The following is a 19,243-nucleotide window of genomic DNA, read 5'->3' as shown; positions in this document are numbered from 1 at the left end:
AGATGATATTCCCTCCCATCTTGATGTATGTGCATGATTTATCTTGCTTAAAGCAGAATTATTCTACCTGCAGAAGGCAGAGGAAAAGAGGGAACAGGTTTTCTTCTGGCTTGCTCTTTTCCTTTCTTGCTGCTGTTTCCACTGGTCTAGAAATTGGCACTGAATTCTTTAAAGGAGGCTTAAGCTCATTCCGCAGATATGGAGAGTCCATTGCCTTCATGAACACCAGTTAAATCTATCAGAAAGGTCATGCTGACAGACTGTAGGGCTGGTATCCAGCTGTTGGAGACATGAACAAACTGGGTGTGAGAGCAGAAACTCTTTCCAACAAGTGCAATCAATGTTCCTTTTTATGTATGGGAGGCTGTGAGGTACAGAACATTAAATACCACCTTCCTCTGTTAAATACCACTTTGCTATTCTAGTTCCAAAACTCCCTGGTTTAAAATTGCAGCAAGCCCAGAACTCATGTCCATTAAGTCATCCAAGGCCATCATTCTTCTCTGCTCGCAAGGCAATCACTTATTTAGATGTAGCTTTGCCAGTTACATTTTCAGAGGTACTTTTGTTGCTTCAAGCTTGTGTTCTGAGATGCACAGCCTGGGTCTGTAGTTGAGCTATTAGAAATACTGCAATCAGTTCTTCCCTGGAAATTAATTCTAAGCTTGAGTTCTCTGCCCTCAGGTAATCTGCTGCCTTTTACATCATTCCAGGGCAGTGCATGTGTTGCAGCTCTCTGAGCATCTCCAGTTTCTTTTTCTATTGTCAATATTCCTTATTCAGGTGTTGTTCCTATGAATTCTGTTACTGGTTTCTCCGAAAGTGGTACCACTTGGTCTTTAGTCCTTCATCCTTCTGTTTGTGCAATGAGTAATTTCTGGACATCATTTACTTGGGATCACTTCTCTAATTCAATTATGCCATTCAGAATTCTGTATTCTAACATACAAAGTAATTATCAGTTGTATGCAGTAAATAGCATACAGTTTTGATTTTTTAAAATGAAAAAATATTTTTCTTGAAAAAACCAAAATAAATCAACACTGTGTAATGTTAAAAAAAAGAAAAGAACTTTTTTTTCTTTTTGCCAAAAACCTTTTCAAAAGCTGATTATTCTGTGAAAGAAAGTGTTAAATTTCTGAACAACTCTAGTAATCCTACTCAAATGGAACTTCAGTTTTGTTCTTTCTGGAGGAAGTCCCACAGAACCTAAAATGACCTTTCTTTAGAGTTTAAAATTCTTCATCACATTCCTCTCATGTGATCTTGATTACTTTTTTTACTCGGAGTAGCGAGGAAAAGACTTACAATGAATGAAGATGCTTTGAGATCCATGCCAGAAATGTATGAAGGAACTGGAATACGTTTCTTTGATATGTAACAGGAATTGGATGTATTTTTTTCATTCCTTTGAAAGAAAGTGTTTCCCTGCAGCAGATCCACAGTGTTTGTTAGAAAATTTTTTTGTGGATGTGTCAATACACACAGTGTACTCCAGCAGCTGGAGTTACTACACAGTTTGTTTCTACTGTCAGACACTGCTGGGTTTTGTTCAATAGCCTACAGTATAGAGAAAAAAAAATATAAGTAGCAGCTGTGCAAAAACGGTTTGGGATAAGGCATATATGGACAAGTCATATATGAGGCAGCAAAGGGTCCTTGCAGCGATGAAAGCGAAGGCTGGGCTGCACTAGCAGGACAATTACAGCCAGCAAACAACAGGGGAATTACTGCCCACTGCTCTGCACTTGTGGGACCACATCTGGAACTCTGTGCCACCTTTTGGGGCACTCACACCAAGAGAGAGATTGACAATGTGAGGGGAAGAACATAAGATTTATTTCTGTTGGAGTCATAGAAATTGGAAGTGGAAGAAATTGATTGAACTATCCCACAATCCCTATTTTTACCTTGAAGGTGAGTAACATTTCATTTAGAAGGTGCACTGCAGGGTACAAACTAAGTTCATATGACCAGGAGCCAAAACAACTCTCTACCACAGGAAGTATGTTCTTCCTTTGACGTACTGAGTAACTCAGGCACCTGAGTGACACGTTTAGCCTCAAGGTACTTCTCCTTCTCAGCAGCTCCTTCTCAGCTCATGCAGCTTCTCAGCAGCTGCTGTCCCCAGTAACTGGCTCACTGGGTTTCAGCCAGTTGCTTTGCTCATTTTGCTTTACAGTTATAACAGTAATAACAAATCTTATGACAACAGTAATAACAAATCTTAGGACAACAGACCTAAAGATGTATCAGATTTCCTTGAAAACAACTTCAGCCTCCTCACAGCTGATCTCCTACCTGATCCTCAAAGGAATCCATCTGGATGGAAGCTGAGGGTGCAGATTAGAACGCTGGAATGGAGAGGGCAGGGGTGCTGCCGGTGCCACGCTGCCTGTTTTGGGAGACGTGGGTAGGCAGGAGTCGCCTCTGAGGCCATGTAAGAAGGAGCAGTCCCCACCTTCTTCCCCATGAAGGAAAAATAGGAGATGAGGAAAAAGAGGACGACGCAGGTGCTCTCGCTGGGCTGACCCTGAGCCCTGTGTCCCCTCTCTCCTGCCCGGGCCCAGAACGCGCCGCTGCTCTTGGCCTCTCCTTCAAGCATGAAGGGCTTTGACATCCGCCCGGGCCGGCGCTGCCCGCAGCGCAAAGTGCAGGGGGCGGTGCCGGGGCTGCCCCGCCGCGGCCCCGCTGCCCCTCACGGCCGCTGCCCCTCACGGCCGCTCCCCGCGCTCGGGCGGGAAGGCACGGCCGCTCTCCCCGCCCCCGGGGCAGCGGGAAGGGGCGGCCCCGCCGCCGCCCTCCCGCCCCTTAAAACTCCCCGTTGTCCAGGCAGGAGGTAGCGGATCCTGCGGCGCGGGATGGAGGTGGCGGCGGGACAGCCGCGTTCCCTGCTCAGAGCCCTGGCCGGGGCCCGGCTCCGGCCCCAGGAGCGCTCCGGCTGCTCCCCGCCCCCCCCCGCCAAGGCCGAAGCGCGGGTGCTGGTCATCAACTCGGGCGGCACCATCGGCATGGTGCAGGACGTCAAGGGTGAGGGCCGGCGGCGGGGGTGTCGGGGCTGGCCGTGGGGAGCGGGGCCGGCCGTGGGGAGCTGGGCCGGCCGTGGGGCTGCGGCCGGGGCTGCCTCGGCACGGCGCGACCGCGGGGACCCGGCGCGGTTTTCGATGCGGCATCGCTGCTATGAGCGGCTCCCTCTAATCCCCGGCTCCCGTCAGCTGGTTCACCCGGTAGCTCAGCTGATGGGCATCCTTGTGAGCGTCACAGCGAGCGGCAGCGGCTTTTGGCAGAGGACAATGTGTTTCCTTCCTGCAGCGAGTCGTTTCTGCCGTACCTCGTGCGCTGAAAATGAAACCGACTTCGTCGCACTAGTCATGCAGGCTGTTTTTAGCCCTAAATGAGCCACTGTCACCGGCCACCCAGAGAGCGTGTGCTTGGCATTCCTGCTGGGAAGAGCGTGGGCCGCTGGAGCTGGCGGCCGTGACGAGGATTTTCCAGTGGTGACCTGGCAGGCGCAGCGGATGCAAGGGTGGCAGCTGCCAGGTGTAGGATGGGTGAGATCGGATGCAGTGTCAGTCTGGGGACAGGTTGCTGCTGCTCTCCCACCAGCTCTTGCTTTCTTTCATGAAATGAATGAAGAGTTCTGCCTTGCCTTACCTTACCGAGGGAGGGGGAGACTTGATAGATATGCCAAACTCTCTCCTGGCAGCTGGAAAATGTTTACATCCAAAACTGAACACTGAGATGTGTCAGTATAACGCCTGCATTTTATCTGAAGGCTTCTTAGGTACCTACAGGTATATGCTGTGTGTTTTTAGGTGCCCCTAAATGTGAGCAGATAGGTGCCCAAGCTCACCTGACAGCTCCACAGGCCCCCAGTCCAGCAGCTGGTTGGAGTGGCACCTAAGCACCCCTTGATCATCACTCAGTAGGCACAGATCCCAAGGGATACTAGAAACATCAACCCATTAGTGTGTCTGAGGAAAAAAATGGATTTCAGTCAGGTTTGACTTGCTGTAGGGCTATGTGCTTGCCAGCGTTGGATTGAAGGGAAACAAGGTAACATAAGGAGTGGGAGTGAGAGGGAAACAGTCCAATTTTGGGGAATACCTGTTTAATTTCTTTCCTCATTTACTTGGAAGGCAGTGGAGCATCCCAGGGCTTCCACAGCTTGTGTCTGTCTAGATTCAAAAGCATAGGTACTTGTGATCTCTACTACAGAGTTTTGTGCCCCTGCCTGAAATACTGTCTCTACTTCTTACTGTAGGATTAAAACACTTGGGGCTTCACCTTGGAGCTTCCTAGACTTCCTTTTTTTCAAATACATGTCCTTTCTTCTCAGGAGACAGTGATTGGCTAATCCTTCTTATTGTAGTAAAGATGCTATAAGGTGTTCTTTGTTTTTTATGGCTGTTACCTTTGTTTTCAATCTGTCAAAGTTGTAAAAAAAAGTTCACGTTTCAAAGCCATGTGCTGACTTGCCTTTCTCAGTTTACATTGTTTATACTAAAACAATTTCCTACTTTTACTGCTTCAGCTTTCTAAATGCCTAAGCGAATAAATTATAATCACGTGTCTCGTTTTTTTATGAATGAACTTTATAACCTCTTCTCATCTTGTTTTTTTTCTTTTTGCTTAACAAGTGTCAATCATTACAGCATGTGCAAACAATCTAACAGTTGTGATCCAATGATGCTGCCTTGCTGCATCCTGTGGGGGGGTTTTGACCTGCTTTTCATACCCACATCTAGCTGCAGAGCAGCCAGAGTACCTCTTTCAGAATATTTGGCAGTCTTTAGTGTTCAGGCAGAAGCTAGTGAAAGGGCATGGGAAAGGCAGCATGCATCAAGGGAAGATACAATAGATGCTCATTTCTTTTATTTATCAGTGGATGGAAAGTGCCTGTTTACAATCCTTCCTAGAGCTACAAGTGTTTTACTTCAAGCATGGTGGAGAGAAATAGCTCATCTGGCAACTCCAGCACATCTTGGAAATTCTTGTTGGAATTTCTGCACACCTACGTTACCTGTGCAGGAGTCATTTTCAGAGGATGAATAGTCTGTTTCAGTTTATGTGACTTGGATCACAACCAGACTCAGGTGCAGACTCTCTCAGTGTTCATGTTTTTGCTGTCAAGCCACTTCAGTGCATTTTTAAAGTTTCTTACTCCTACTTATTTCCTCCTACATTAGTTTCTTTTGGCTTATCAGTAGCTCATTTCAGAGAGAGAACCATACTGCACTCCAGAGTGAGGTTACTGTGATAGTGATCTTTCCATCAAGTTTGTGAGGGTGCCTTCAGGAAGATCTTCTCCTTGGGCACGTGGGCTAGGTCTCTTTCCTAGCTTTTACCTGTAATAAGGAAAAAACCCCCAAAAATCCAAGTAGAGCTAAGCTAAATACCCTTAAAAAGATTACCTATCTTGGAACAGTCTACTTAGGTAGCTTAGTTATTTATGAGTCTTTTTTAGACATACTAGATTGCCAGAGGACTGGCTGCTGTAGTCCAAACCTTTTCCCGTTTGAAATCTTTGTACCTCACTTCTGAAAGCTCCATGTAAGGTAACTGCTGCAATTAATATTTTTGCTCCCTGTTTTTCTGCAGCAGCACAGGTTGCAGGATATCTTGTTTGGCAGGTAGCTATAACTGTGTTATCTATAGCACCAGAGGGAAAAGCAGAGTCCTGGACTGTAGGTGAGACAAAACCATGATTGTACTCCTTGGCCACAGGTGCCTGTTTGCCATTCTGCCTTTGTCTATCTGCTCTGTGATGCCAGGGCTGGCCAGCTGACAAGGGACAGGACAGAAGGTGATGAGAGCTATTTGGACAAGTCACACAGCCTGCCTCTTCTCTGCAGGGGTGAAGTTGCTTCAAATACTCTGTCAACAGACTTGGCTCACAAAAGCTGTTTTCCATGTGTAGTAAAGTAGAAATGTTCTTAAAACCATTGCACTTGAGTTCCCCTGTGTTTGCTTCATGAAGCTGTAAAACAGAAATCCCTGCTAGACATGGATGAGGGGCTGTCTAGGTTGTAAGTGGGTCATCTTGGATACAGAATGCCTTAAAAAAAAGTTTACATTCAGTGCAAGCAATTACGGAAAAATCCTGACAGATTTGTGATTAAGAGATGATGAACTGCTGTTTATAGAGAAGAGAGTAAAGAACATTAACGTACGTCAGCTCTCCAGTTCCTGTGGCAAATACAAAAAATAAACAGTCTAATCCACTGTCAATATTCAGAGCAAGATGGACACTGGACAAACGAAGAATAATTAGAAAACACCCAGGAAACACTTCAAACTGGGCTGCATTTCTGAGCCAAAATGACTCAATGCCCAGGCACAGCAGAAGTGGCCATTTGTGACTAAGCTAGGAACATCCTTAATAGGAAAAGCAGGGATTATAGCTGAATGAATGAAGCATCCAGGGCTTGAAAGTGTTTTGAGTATATTTTGTAAAACAAAGTATTCTGGCAGTAATCCAAAAAAATCCACTCAAATGCTGTTGCTGTCCTGTGAGGAAGTTGGCTGTGAAGAGGCTTCCTTCTTAATTTAAGGCAAGCCAGGAGGGAGATCAGGGAGTTCTTAAGGATTTTTCCATCAGCTTAGAAAGTAAATGGGAAAAGCTAGAAATACTATTGAAAATATTCTGTGGCTTTTGAGTATTTGAAATAAACCATGCTGTTTGAAGGTGAACCAAAAATAATTAGAGGTGCTAAATTGGATGAGAATCATGTTTAAATAAACAGAACTAGGAAATAGGAGAGAATTCCCTGGCCTCAAATTAGAAATAACTAGAACTATCAGAAGTAGAATAATGAGGTTTAATGGTTTGTTTGCCATGTAAACTGGTGATATGAAACACTGAGATTAAACTGAACTTGACAGTAAAATCTTGAAGTCCAGAAGGAAGTACCTCTGTTGGAAATTCCTTGTAAGAAAACTGTCTCAAGAAGACAGACTTCAGAAGGCCAAGGTGACTTCTGATTCTGGATGCCAGGACTGTCACTGTCATTCAGGCAGGGTATTAGGAGATGAGTTGCAGGTTAGGTTCACAGGTGAACTCAGTTCTGTGATGCTGAGGACTGTAACATCACAACATCAGGCGCCTTTCTGGCTAACAGAGAACAACATGCATATTCCCTTTGAAATACTTGGTTGCTACCAGGACACCTGCAGGTCCACCAAACACTAAACATGTTCTTAGGTTAGTTTAAACAGCAGCTGTTTTAGGGTACCTGCCACAGACAGACCCTGTCATGGGCAGGGAGAGGGAGAGCAGAGTTTGCGATGTATCCATGCTTTCAACTTTTTCTATTCAGAGGTTTAGGCACCTTTTTACCTTTTGTCAGTTCAGATGTTCAGTCCTAAACCTGCTAGTGGAAAGTACCTAGTATATATCACAACTGGGTGCTTTTTAAGTCTTTTACTACTATTACTAAGTAGTAGTAGTAATAGTAGTAATAGCTATGGCAAATGAGACAGAGAATGGTAGCTTTCTGCTACAGTTGCAAAAACTGGCTTCCTGTCCCTGCTTCTAAGTATTTGCAGACAAGCAACAATGAAAAATAGGTAAAAGCAGAAATGGTTGATATGGAGGAGATTTGAAACATTATTTCTCTTAAATAGAAGATTTATCTATTTCAAGTCAAGAAAAGAGTAGCTGCATGAATATTTATTAGTTATGTTCATTTTTCATGGTTTTAAACTGGCAATAGACTGTTTAATTTGGAAGGATGGGCAAACTGCTGTGTAACTTGTCTTCTTCCCTTCTTACTGTGCCACTTGCTTCCTTCCATCCCTGCTCCTTTATTTACTTCCTTCATTCTTTGTTTTTAAGGGCTTGCTCCTGAGGCCAATAAATTAGTGAGCAGTTTGAAAACGATGCCGATGCTGCACGATGAGGCGTACGCCCGGGAAACAAAGATGAACAACTGCCATGAATTCCCAGAGAACACACTGGTGCTCCCGTAAGTACAGAAGGGTTAGCAAGTATCTTGTTCTTTTTCAGGTAATTACCCCTCTAGACATTTGCCGTGAAGAATCTATAATGAGATTAGCAAAAATGCTTATATTAGTTTAAAAGAAAAAAGTCCACCATGTTTGATGTGATAGAAAATATGTTTGGATGTATTTGCAATGAAGTTCCTTAGAACTGCCTGAGAAATAACTTTTAAATTAGGCAACAAGTAACCATTCTGGGCAGTCTATTCCTGGATATTATTTTTTTGTATATTAATTTGCTGTATGCAAACATACAAGTATTCATTATAAACTATGAAAACTATATACAGCTCCATGTGAATTATCTTTAGCATATGTCTGAAAAAGTAGCATGTAATTAATGCATCTGTGAAGGGGCCTCATGCTTTAATTCTGCAGGCCTTCTGTTTTTAAAAGCCCTAAAAGCTGATTGTTTTTCCCAAATTTATGCAACATTATGATAATAAGCAATAGGCTTATAATTAATCTGCATTGCTTCTTAACTGCTGGGCAATGGTTAATAAGCTTGTAGGCTTTATTTAGAGGGCAGTATGATAATCTGAAATATTCCCTAGCTGTGATGAATGACTGTACCCCTGTAAACATGCTAATTTTGCACAAAGGATGGTTTTACATAGTTGTTCAAAAATAAATGGGACCATGGCTGGTGTTCTATATGAATAAAAATGGATATTCATTAATCTTTAAGGAGAAAACCAGGATATTCAAAGAAAATAAATGGTTTTCTACTTTGTATTGAGGTCTCTATAAAACTAGAATTTTTTTTCTACTTTGTATTGAGGTCTCTATAAAACTTTTACAAGTAACCACCTAAACGGCAGATAGCAGGAAAAGGAGTAGAGGGAAAACCTAATGGACACCTGGTGCAGTAGTATTTCTATGAATATACAGTTTGTGTTAAATATGATGCTTACCCTAAGAAAAATGGAGCATTATGACACTACTATGACACAGTGCTTGAATAATTTTTAAGTACTTAAGGGATTAGAAACATAACAAAACTACACTAACATATGTGTATGAGTACTAAGTATACTTCTCCTGGCACATCTTTCCCTGAAAACCAGAAAAGCTTAAAACAATCATTCACATCAAAAAAACCCGAGGTTTAAAAACTAAAACTTGTCTTGTTTTTCTGGCACTGCTGAGTGCTGTTTCTGGAGGTTAGTTGTGGCAATTTGCCATCTTGTCTTTTGTGCTAGCCAAGTGATATTTTAACTAGGTGGTTGAGAAATATTGTGACTTCCTGAAGGGAGAAATTTTTGTGAACTTTGTATATCGGTGTGTAACGTCAATGGAAGAGGAATGACATGATCTCTTTTTAGAGAGAAGCATCAGAAGTTGAAGACAGGGCTGGTTTCTGGTATCAGGATGTCATGTTTTATTCAAACAGCACATTCTCAGGAGAGCTTTCTTGTCGCAGATTTTCAGCTGACTTTCACAGTTACTCTTAGCATGTGTAAATGTGATATTCAGCAAGGCAGTTTTTCATGTGAAGTCTGACTTCATAGGTACAGGATGTCAGTTTAAACACGCTGTTTAAATGCTCTCTCTGCTGTATGCTGCAGTCTTAGAGGCTTCATAGGGAGAATGAGTCTACAGATTTTGTTAGAAGTCTCAGGTGACTCGAAAAAGGGAAATACTGCACCCAACTTCAAAAAGGATAGAAAAGAAGATCATGGGACCCACTGATCTGTCAACCTCCCCTCTGTGCCTGGGACAGTCATGAAACAGATCTTTCTAGAAGCTCTGCTAAGGCATGTGGAGGACAGGAAGGCGATTTCAGCTGGCACAGCTTTTCTGGGACTTCTGTGAAACTTTTGACATGGTCCCCTACAACATCCTTCTCTCTAAATTGGTGAGAGATGGATTTGATAGGTGGACTGTTCAGTGGATGAGGAATTGATTGGATGGTTACAGCCAGAAGGTGGTGGTCAGTGGAGAGTCATGATGGACACCAGAGACAAGTAGTATTTCTCAGGGATCTGTATTGGGACCAGTGTTATTTAGTATCTCCATTAATGACAGGGATGGAGGGATCAAGGGCTGCCTCACAAACTTGTAGATGACACCAAGATGAGTGCTGCTGTTGACACACATGAAGAGTGGGACGCCATCCAGAGGGACCTGGGCAAGCTCAAGAACTAGGCCCATGTGAATCTCATGAGATTTAACAAGACCAAGTGCTCATGCTGCACCTGCTCAGGGCAACCCTGGTATCCAGCCAGGCTGGGGATCAACAGATGGAGAGCAGCCCTGCCCGGAAAGACTTGGAAGTGCTGCTGGATGAGAGGCTGGACATGACCCAGCATGTGCACTCACAGCCCAGAAACCACCCATGTCTGCCTCCCAAGTTGTATTTATTATTAAGTTAAATTTAGGTATTTATGCTTTAAACTACATCAAGCCATGAACTGCTAAACTTGGAATTTAATTTCCAGATTTAAGGCATTTTTCACGTAGATTTGGGAGATGGGGAGGAAAAGTGTGAAAACTACTGATTTAAAGAAAAAATCAGAAGTGATAAGTTGATATTAATGCTAAGATTTTTTTTTCCAATTCTTTTTCTTCATAGTCTCTCCAAGCAAAACAAGAGAATTTTTTACACAATCCTTGAGCTCTCGCCACTGCTTGATTCTTCCAACATGACACCGGATGACTGGGCCAAAATTGCAAAGAAACTTGAGGTACAGTGATGTGGGATATAGATTCATTTTTCACTTAAACAAAACCAGCAGTATATCTAGTATATTTAGGAAGATAAAACAATTCAGTGGTATTTTACATATGTATTTGTTTCTTTAAATGTGAAGTACCTTAATTAGTGACTTGCAAAGTAAGAAGTACTGTGCTTGCAAAGTTTGCAGAATTTTTATTTCATTTGAAAATGTTGTCAACTCCTTAAAGTTACATTGTTCTTCCAAGGATGAGCCATACCATGATTCCATACAATAAAATAAATTTGCAGCTGTGATTGAATAAGGTATGTAATATGTAGGTTGATGTGTCCTAAAACATTGACTTAAATTCACTGTCCAAAAATGTTGAATAAAGTTCCTTGGGTATGGGTAACTTAGCTGAAGATTGCTTCGTTACACATCATTTGAGTGTTCAAGTAGCTTAATAGTTGGCTATTGACATAGAAAATAATTTGATGTCTTTATGCATTTCTTACTCTGGGCACACATAGACTGGACTAGCTTTAGCTTTGCAACCAGTAGAAAAAAATTGCTACCATGGTTAGGTTTCCCACAGTGGAAAATGTTTAAAGCCCTAGGTATTTCTGCATAGATAGATAAACTCATTACATCCTTCTCTAGAATTAAAAAAAAAAAATAAATCAGCATTTCTGTGCTCCTGTCCCTTGTCTGAACTTAGCTGTGTGCTTTTAAAAAAAGCAAAACTGCAAAACACTTCAAATGCTTCACACCAGGAATTCATACATAGCTGACAGAAATAAATAACCGTGGGGCTAGGAAGATACTGCTCTTCCACTCTGTGATAGTGGGCTTTAAAGTGTAAATTCCCTTCTTCCAGCACGCTCTAGCAATGCATGTGAACAGTTCAATAATGCAGGGAATGCTGCTGAAAGTTCAGCATTCAGGTTTCATCCTGAAACCACCAAACTTGGGAGGTTGCTTGTCCTATCAAATGCATCTTGTCCAGGCAAAGAAGACATGGAGCTGGTGTGTACATGGAAAGTCTCTAGGATGGAGCAGGGGTGCAGCTGGGGAAAAGCCCAGGGCCAAGAGAAGGAAGCAATCCCATGCTGAGCAGGAGAGAATTTACCTTTTTCCCTTACTGGCATATTAGTTTTTATTACAAAAAAAGGGTTTTTTTTTCTTGTACACTGGTTCTCTGTATGCCCAGTTTGTGTAATCCAAATGAAGATTGCTGAGAAGGCAAAAAAAAAAGGAACTCTCCAGGTTGTGTACAGACACTGCCACTTGGTGTTCATCTTGGACACTTGTCTGCCACAGCTCTAACATGATGATGATTTTCCAGACTAAATCATTCCAAGATGTTTCTGTGGGATATGTCCTTAATTGGCAACCTGATATTTTCCATTATGAACCTTAAACTGAACTAAATTCTTTTGCATCTGATAAGGTTCACAAGACTGAAAGTACTTGTGAGTGTACTGATTTATAGAGGACAGGTGGCTATTTCTTGGCCATTCTTGAAGCCTCCTTACCTTGTTGCTGCCTTGGTGAATGGATGCAGTACAGTTTTTGCATCACATTGTATTTGGCCTGCAGAGAGACCTTGCAACACTGGCAGTTGTGTTGGCTCAGTTGTTAGAGATAAGCAGAACCCCCCTGAAATTTCCAGTAGGTAGCAACAGGTAGATAGACATGAGTATCTGTGAAGAAATAGCAAAAGGACAAGTAGGAACCTACAAATGAGTTTGGACATGACCTTATTATCAGGAGGTGCCAAGTGTGTGTGCCTAGTGTAATTGAAAAGAAATCTTGTTTAAACCTTTTATTTCCTCCCCATGCTGGCATGTCATATATCTGCTTAGGGTTCTGTGTAATCCTTTCCATGTTACCAAGTTACATCAGAGACATCAGTGTGTCTCCCTGCAGTGTTTGCTATGTCCATCATTCTTAAATTAACTGAACCAATTCCTTTTTCTTCCAAAAGCCAGCAGATAACTTGTCACAGGATGAGGAGTGTAATTCATGGCTTTGCATTACAAAAACCCACCTCTTGTGTGGAATTGTGTGTAGATAAAAATTTTTTTAAAAATTTATTTTGATAGTGCATGTGCCTGATAGTGTAAGGGCATTCTCAAAAACCAGCAGGTGAATGTCCATTAATGAAGAAGAAGCCTCTCCCCCAGGTTCTGCTATAGAAAGGACGGCTTTCCATCAGAAGAGGGCACTCTGACACTGGTAGTTTGCCTGTCTGCCATGGATTAAACGGATTGGTTTTTCCCCTATATTATGATAGCCCTGGTTTGCCTAATCTGTTCCTGTAAATGGTGTAATCCCTAAAGTAAAAGCGGCAACAAGACATCAGGCTATACGACTAATTTGCATATGTTAACATTCCTGTTTAAAGCCATTGCTAAGCTTTTCTTAATTAGGAGTCTTCTGGTTTAAAAACGCTGCATTAATATGTATACACAGAAGAACCTCTTTGACTGTTCCATAATCAGAATTACCAGCTCTAGTGCTCAGTGTCCGATTAACCCTTAATTGTATTTAGACTGGAAACAGCGTAAGTTTAGGAGGAGTTGTATGTGTGGTACCCTATAAGGCATTGTGCTGTTGCCTGCATCAGTGGAAGTAGTGCCCTGTGTACCTCACCTGCTGGTGCCAGGGCATTTCTTTAACAGTGTGAAAACTGTCTCACCCCCTGCAGGAGCACTACGAGAAGTACGATGGTTTTGTGATCCTGCACGGTACTGACACCATGGCGTACACAGCTTCAGCCCTGTCCTTCATGTGTGAGAACCTGGGCAAAACTATTGTTCTGACAGGATCTCAGGTAATGGAATTAATTTGAACTTGAAGCAGAAATCCTCATTTTTGGTTTTTATATGCAGAACTTGGCTGTATCCTGATTATCACTGTACAGCTTAGCAGTGCAGGCCAGGCCCCTGGCCAGGGTGGATGGTCACAGTGCTGACAGAAATGAGTGAGAAATGATCCTCACCAGCTGAGGATCTGCCCCATAATTTTATCATTAATGACTTCACAACTCTGTACCAAATCAGACCAGGAGTTCATTATGGCTGGGGCCAGATGCTTCAGAGAAAAACATAAGAGCCTGTCATTGGCCATTGTGTATTAATCAGTTTATATGAGAAGCATTTTTCCAGCCTCAGGTGGCCACTGGTTGTCAGCTGTCTTCTTTTTCTTTAAAAGCCCTGAAGCTGAGTATTTTTTACTTCATCAGTTGTTATCTCAACTTACATTACTCGTTGTTGCATTCTTTATAAATTAAAAAAAATAAACCATTAGATGCATTTTTGATCATTTCTGTTCCACAAAGCATCTAATATGGTTTGTTTCCTTTCCTTTAAAGACTACATTTATTAATTTTCATTCTCTTAGCTGGAGATCAGCCCTTTGCATATTGTCTGAGGAGGAGGGGTTGTCTTACTAGAATAGCTTGCTTGAGTGTAAAATACTGCTCTAATCTCAAAGGAAAGATGAAACATCACATTGTAAAATTCCCCTCCCCAATCTCATAACTTCCCTTTCACATGTGGTCTATTTGAAGTCAAAATACAAAAGTCTAGGAAGGAGTAGGCTCCCACTTGCTGTCTTGACATGGAGCAGCCTAGTCATGATACATCAGTCAAAGTTTTGCTTTCTTTTTGGTTTTATTGCTTGGAGATGTATCTGACATATGATCCAGCAAGGGAGCATGTGATTTTCTTTTTTAATAATTGCTGAAAGAAGCACTCTCTTTTAATAAAGAGGCAGTCTGAAAAGGCTTGGAAATCATCACTCAGCAGACTAAATTTCTGGTTTTAATCTTGCCCTTTTCTGTCAGTAATAACCTGCTGGCTCAGTTTTACTATGCTATGAGGAAAGATGGTGCAAGAGAGCTGTTCTGAAGACCATGGTGACAGTTCTGTATGTTCTGGGGTGTTGCTTTTCCTCTCTATCATCACTTCTCCTATGCTCAATCACTTTTAACTATGCCTACTTGCTAGTTTTTAAATTTTTTTGAACCAGTGTTAATATTCTTAATCACATTAGAAAAATCTCTGTATTAGTTTTTAAGCACTTAAATTACAAAATTCTGTTAAGCAGAGAGAGAAGTCTTGCCATCTGCTGCAGTCTAAAATAGTTTGGGTGAAGAAGGAAAACTTTTTTTGTCATAAATCATTGTTACATAAATTATTCATGTATTTGTATTGCATAAGTTGGACTAATTTTTTCTGCTGTGTAGGCTTTACATGAGGGCCAGGGTGTAATTCCAGTCTCTGCTCTTCAGGTGCCCATTTATGAGCTGCAGAATGACGGCCGAGACAACCTTCTGGGGGCTCTGCTGATGGCTGGGCAATTCGTGATTCCTGAGGTCTGTTTGCTGGGAAGACCATCTAAGAAGCTGCATTTCTCCCTCTAGTCAGGACACAGACACTCACTAAATATCTGGTAGGCAGTAAGGAAGATTCCTTACTGGAATTATCAGGAAGATTCATGGATTCCAACTGAGGTAACAGTGCTTGCGTGGCAAAGCATGTGCTGTTCTCACATTGGTCATATTCCATTTGTCCATACACAATCCAGAAAGACTCTCAAGTCTGAAATGTATGCTGCAGCAGACATGAGACTAGAGGTTCTCTTGCAAGTATGTGGGATCTGAAAAACTTGTAAGTCTGTTATTGAACTGAATGTTACTTTGAACTTCTCCAGTCACTATAGAACTGGTAGGAGTGTCTTCTAGCTCTGTTCCTGAAGGCTGAAGTGTCAAGAGTGATAGACCTGGTGAACATGGAGGTACCTCCATAGTCTCAGTACCATGCTGTTTGTGCTGTGCAGCTCAAAACTCAGAGAGAAAATGGGTCAGGTTACACCTTATTTTACTTCTGCCATTCTTCCAAAGCCAGTTCTTGTAAGACAACAGCAACAGCTGACTGGCCAAGATCTTAATAACTGATAACAGCTTTGAGGTATCTCTTTTCCTTCAAATTGACAAACTTTAATAGAACATAATTATTTATGCGTGGTAACTCTTAGAAGTTATCCTCATTTTCACCAGGCCTTTTGTTATGTTTTGGACACTGAATTTATACATAACTGATGAATTTATTAAAAAGCTCACACTGTTTCTTTCCTCCATCTCTGAAGCGGACTCAGGCAAATTTGCTGTGTCCTAGAGTAAACCTCATGAGAGGATTATGAAAATAGTTAGCTCTTAACTTGAACTTAATTTTGTTCTTAAATTCTTAAACCAATATGTGACAGAAGTGCCAACACTTTTTGAAAGGGTTAGACTTGTAAACATCTACTAGCCTCTGAGTTGCTTTAAAGATTTAGAAAAACACTTTGTAAAGGACGGACTACAGTATTTATCTACTGCATCTTTTAATTACTGGCTTATTCATAGACCTGTTTCTTTACTTGTCTTGCAGGTGTGCCTGTATTTTTATAATAAACTGTACAGGGGAAATAGGGTGACTAAGGTGGATGCTGGGAGTTTCAATGCCTTTTCCTCACCTAACCTGCCTCCACTTGCAAATGCTGAGGTTGATATTACAAGTAAGCAACATCATCTCTTAAGCCGTGTAATTTATGCTGCCTGCAATAGAACTGTAGCTGAAAAGAGCCTGTGCTTATGTAGTTGAAACATCGTTTTTAAAGTCAAATATCTTTGAAAGTCCTCTAGCTTGACTTCACTTCATCTGCTCTGAATCTGTTTAAATATTAGTAAGGCTGAGACTTTGTGACTCAACTGCATTTATCTGTTGAATATAGATGTTAGCTAGGCTGACTTTGACTAAAGATCCAGATTAACCAGAGGGAAGGTTGCCCCTGTGTCGGAAAAAAGCTTGCTCCAAAGATAAAATGAGGGAGTTTGGACTGAAAGAACAAAAAGTTTCATCTCATTAATGACCATGCTGTGCTCTGAAATCAGGGAAAAAAGTCATTGCAGAGTACTTGTAGCTTCAACAGATTCTCTGTTGCATGTCATTGTGTAAGATGTTTTACTGGATATTTAGGACCTGCCTGAACTGCAAACAACACTGATAGCAGACCTAAAAAGTGGGTTTTTTCCCCCAAACTTACTCAGGCTCCCTGTAATTTTTGTGTCTCTTTCTTAAGAAGGGGAAAAACTACCTGAGGGTTTCAGTACCCATTTGCAAAGTCTTTAAAAAATGTTTTTGGATAAATGTTCTTGGATAAATGGCGTGCTTTCTTTGAAGAAGAGACACATTTGGAATCTAGCCAAATGAGGAGCTGCCAGAAAACATACTAAAGTACAGTTTTAAAAAACATGTGAGCTGCTTTTGTATAGAATAGGTATTAAAAAGGAGTAGACTAGGTGACAGTCTCCATTATTAGAAAAAAAATGGGAACAGTTCCTGAATTCTTCAGCCAAGTGCCATTAGTGGCAGTAGGAGACCTAGCCCTGTGCCTTGCAATGTGCCATTCTGAACGGGTTCTACTTCTAGAGAAAGGCACTCTGCAATCTGGAAAAATAAACTTCTCCCTTCCACCTAAAGACTGGGAGTCACTTAACAAAGTTTCAGGATCAAAGTTCGTTGCAGCCAGATACAAACTGAGGAAGCCTGTGAAATACTCTAGTTGCCTGTAAGACATCACTCAGGTAGAAAGTCTGCCACTGTTGCGCTGTGTCTCTGAAATCAGCAGAAATGCTGTCAGTTGATTGTTGCAGTAAATTGGGGAGAATCTTCTTTTATGAACTGCATCAAACAGGGTATGAATAAATTCCGTTTACTGACCAATCAATAATGAAATCAAGCTGCAAATTGCATGCTATTCCTCTCATGGATTTGAATGAATTGTTTGTGATTCCTTGTCTAGAGTAGAAAAATGAGAACGTTATTAAGCACTTCCCTTGGCCCATATTGGGACCCATTATCTTTTCAGTAAATGCCTCATTGGGATCAGTGGGGATTTCTGATTTAAAAACTGATGGTGTGATAGGCTCTATTTTTATTTGCCTCAGTTGATTACCCAGTTAGAGTAGCATCATTTATCCAAGATGACAGTGTCACTATTGAAGGATTGTTTCATTTTGAAAGAACATAGTTTATAGTAAGGGCAATCTACTGGTGCTGCTTTATTTGTCCAAAGTAATTGTTTGAAACATCTCTGTCTCCCTTGAGTTTGCTTGTACAGTCCTTGTATGAAGCTTTCATGGAGACAAGGAACCACTTGGGCTTTTAAAAACAAACCAAACAAATCTAGCATCTTTTAACTTTTTTTTTTTTTCCAAATGACTTTATATAATATGTCTTAATCCACCTGTAGATAGGGCTGACTCTGGCTGATTCAGCATTATAGAGAGCAGCCTGAGGATGCCAGAAGGAGTAGGCCATGTGCAGAAACTCTTCCTCAGGCTCCCTGGTTCTAACAAAGCTGGGAATGAAAATTCCAGGGAAGCAGATGGGGAGAGGTGGCAGGATGGAGGAAGTGGGGAGCATACTGGGATCACAGGTTGGTGCACAGGAATAAGACATGCTGTTCACTGCTCAGCAAAGCACATAAAGGTAACAGCCTACCTCAGAGCTAGAGAGGAGAGGAAGAAGCTTAGTCCTTTTTCCTCCCTTACCCTTCCAGTTCTCTGCTTCATTTATGATATCCATTTCTTATCCTGTTCCCTTTTTAGATGAGGTTCCCAGTGGATTTCTAATCCCGTAACTGGTGATGTTCTCAGCCAGATCCTTAGCTGTGTTAGCAATGCCTAGGAGTTAGTTGTATTACCCAGTTCTAAATGAGCAAGTGTATCAGCTTCCTTAGGCCTTTCAACTTAGCACAAGAAAATCCTGTAAGAAATGAAAAAATTCTAGCCCACTCCTGAGTAAGTGGTGATGGGGAATACTTTTGCAAGAGAATCAGAAATCTCTGTATGAAATGGACAGTATGGAAATAATAAAAAATATTTCTAAAATTTCAAAGGTTATCAGATAAAATACATTACCTGATTTCTCCCATATTTTGAAAACAGAAGAGACAAGGAAGACTATTTCTCTTGAGATCTGTAAAGATTCTCAGCATATTTTGTAATTGGTTGCTTTATTCTTGATTGTTCTAATGAAGCACACATGAAACTTGCTTTGTTAGTGTGCTGGAATTATTTCATCCCACATGTGTGTAACTTCTGGAGTGGTGCACGTGTATGGGACCATATGATGAGAGACACCTGTGCAGAGGACAGAGCCTGTGGGATTGTGTGAGCAGATGTGGCACAGCAGCAGACAGTTAGAAGGCCCTTTTGGGCTCATCTACCCACAAATCTTATTAGAGAGAAGCTATTAGTCACTGGCCAAGTGTGCATCTTGGTTGGTTATTTATATAGAAAGCCTAGGTCATTTATGTATGAAGGCATATACCAGCTCTCTTCACTGGAGTGCTTTCCCCATCCCTGCTCCCATCTAAGCAGGCATCTTGGTTGTTGCAATGACACCAGTCAGTTGAAATATTAATTCCCAGAGATGTATGTTGACTGTTTTATAGCAAACTGCCAAGAAAGGGGGTCTGTACTCGTTTGCCTCCTGTAGTTTGCAGCCATAGGTTGGCCTGTGCTTCCC

At 41.7% G+C, this 19,243-nt stretch overlaps 1 protein-coding gene across 1 annotated transcript in view; it reads left to right on the top strand.

Moving 5' to 3' along the window:
* Window positions 1-2,825: 2,825 nt before the first annotated feature.
* The window catches only part of ASPG (asparaginase), a 45,810-nt gene continuing 29,392 nt past the window's right edge, over window positions 2,826-19,243 (top strand). Inside the window, 6 exon segments of the mRNA XM_084208518.1 lie at window positions 2,826-3,030; window positions 7,838-7,967; window positions 10,577-10,688; window positions 13,372-13,497; window positions 14,959-15,042; window positions 16,100-16,226. Of these exon segments, the coding sequence (XP_084064644.1) occupies window positions 2,862-3,030; window positions 7,838-7,967; window positions 10,577-10,688; window positions 13,372-13,497; window positions 14,959-15,042; window positions 16,100-16,226 (748 nt within the window). The 5' untranslated portion in view covers window positions 2,826-2,861.

This window comes from Fringilla coelebs, assembly GCF_963513975.1.
Source record: "Fringilla coelebs genome assembly, chromosome: 6".
Classification (NCBI taxonomy): domain Eukaryota; kingdom Metazoa; phylum Chordata; class Aves; order Passeriformes; family Fringillidae; genus Fringilla; species Fringilla coelebs.
The sequence above is the reverse complement of the archived record's forward strand: the minus strand, read 5'-3'. Positions and strand labels throughout refer to the sequence as shown.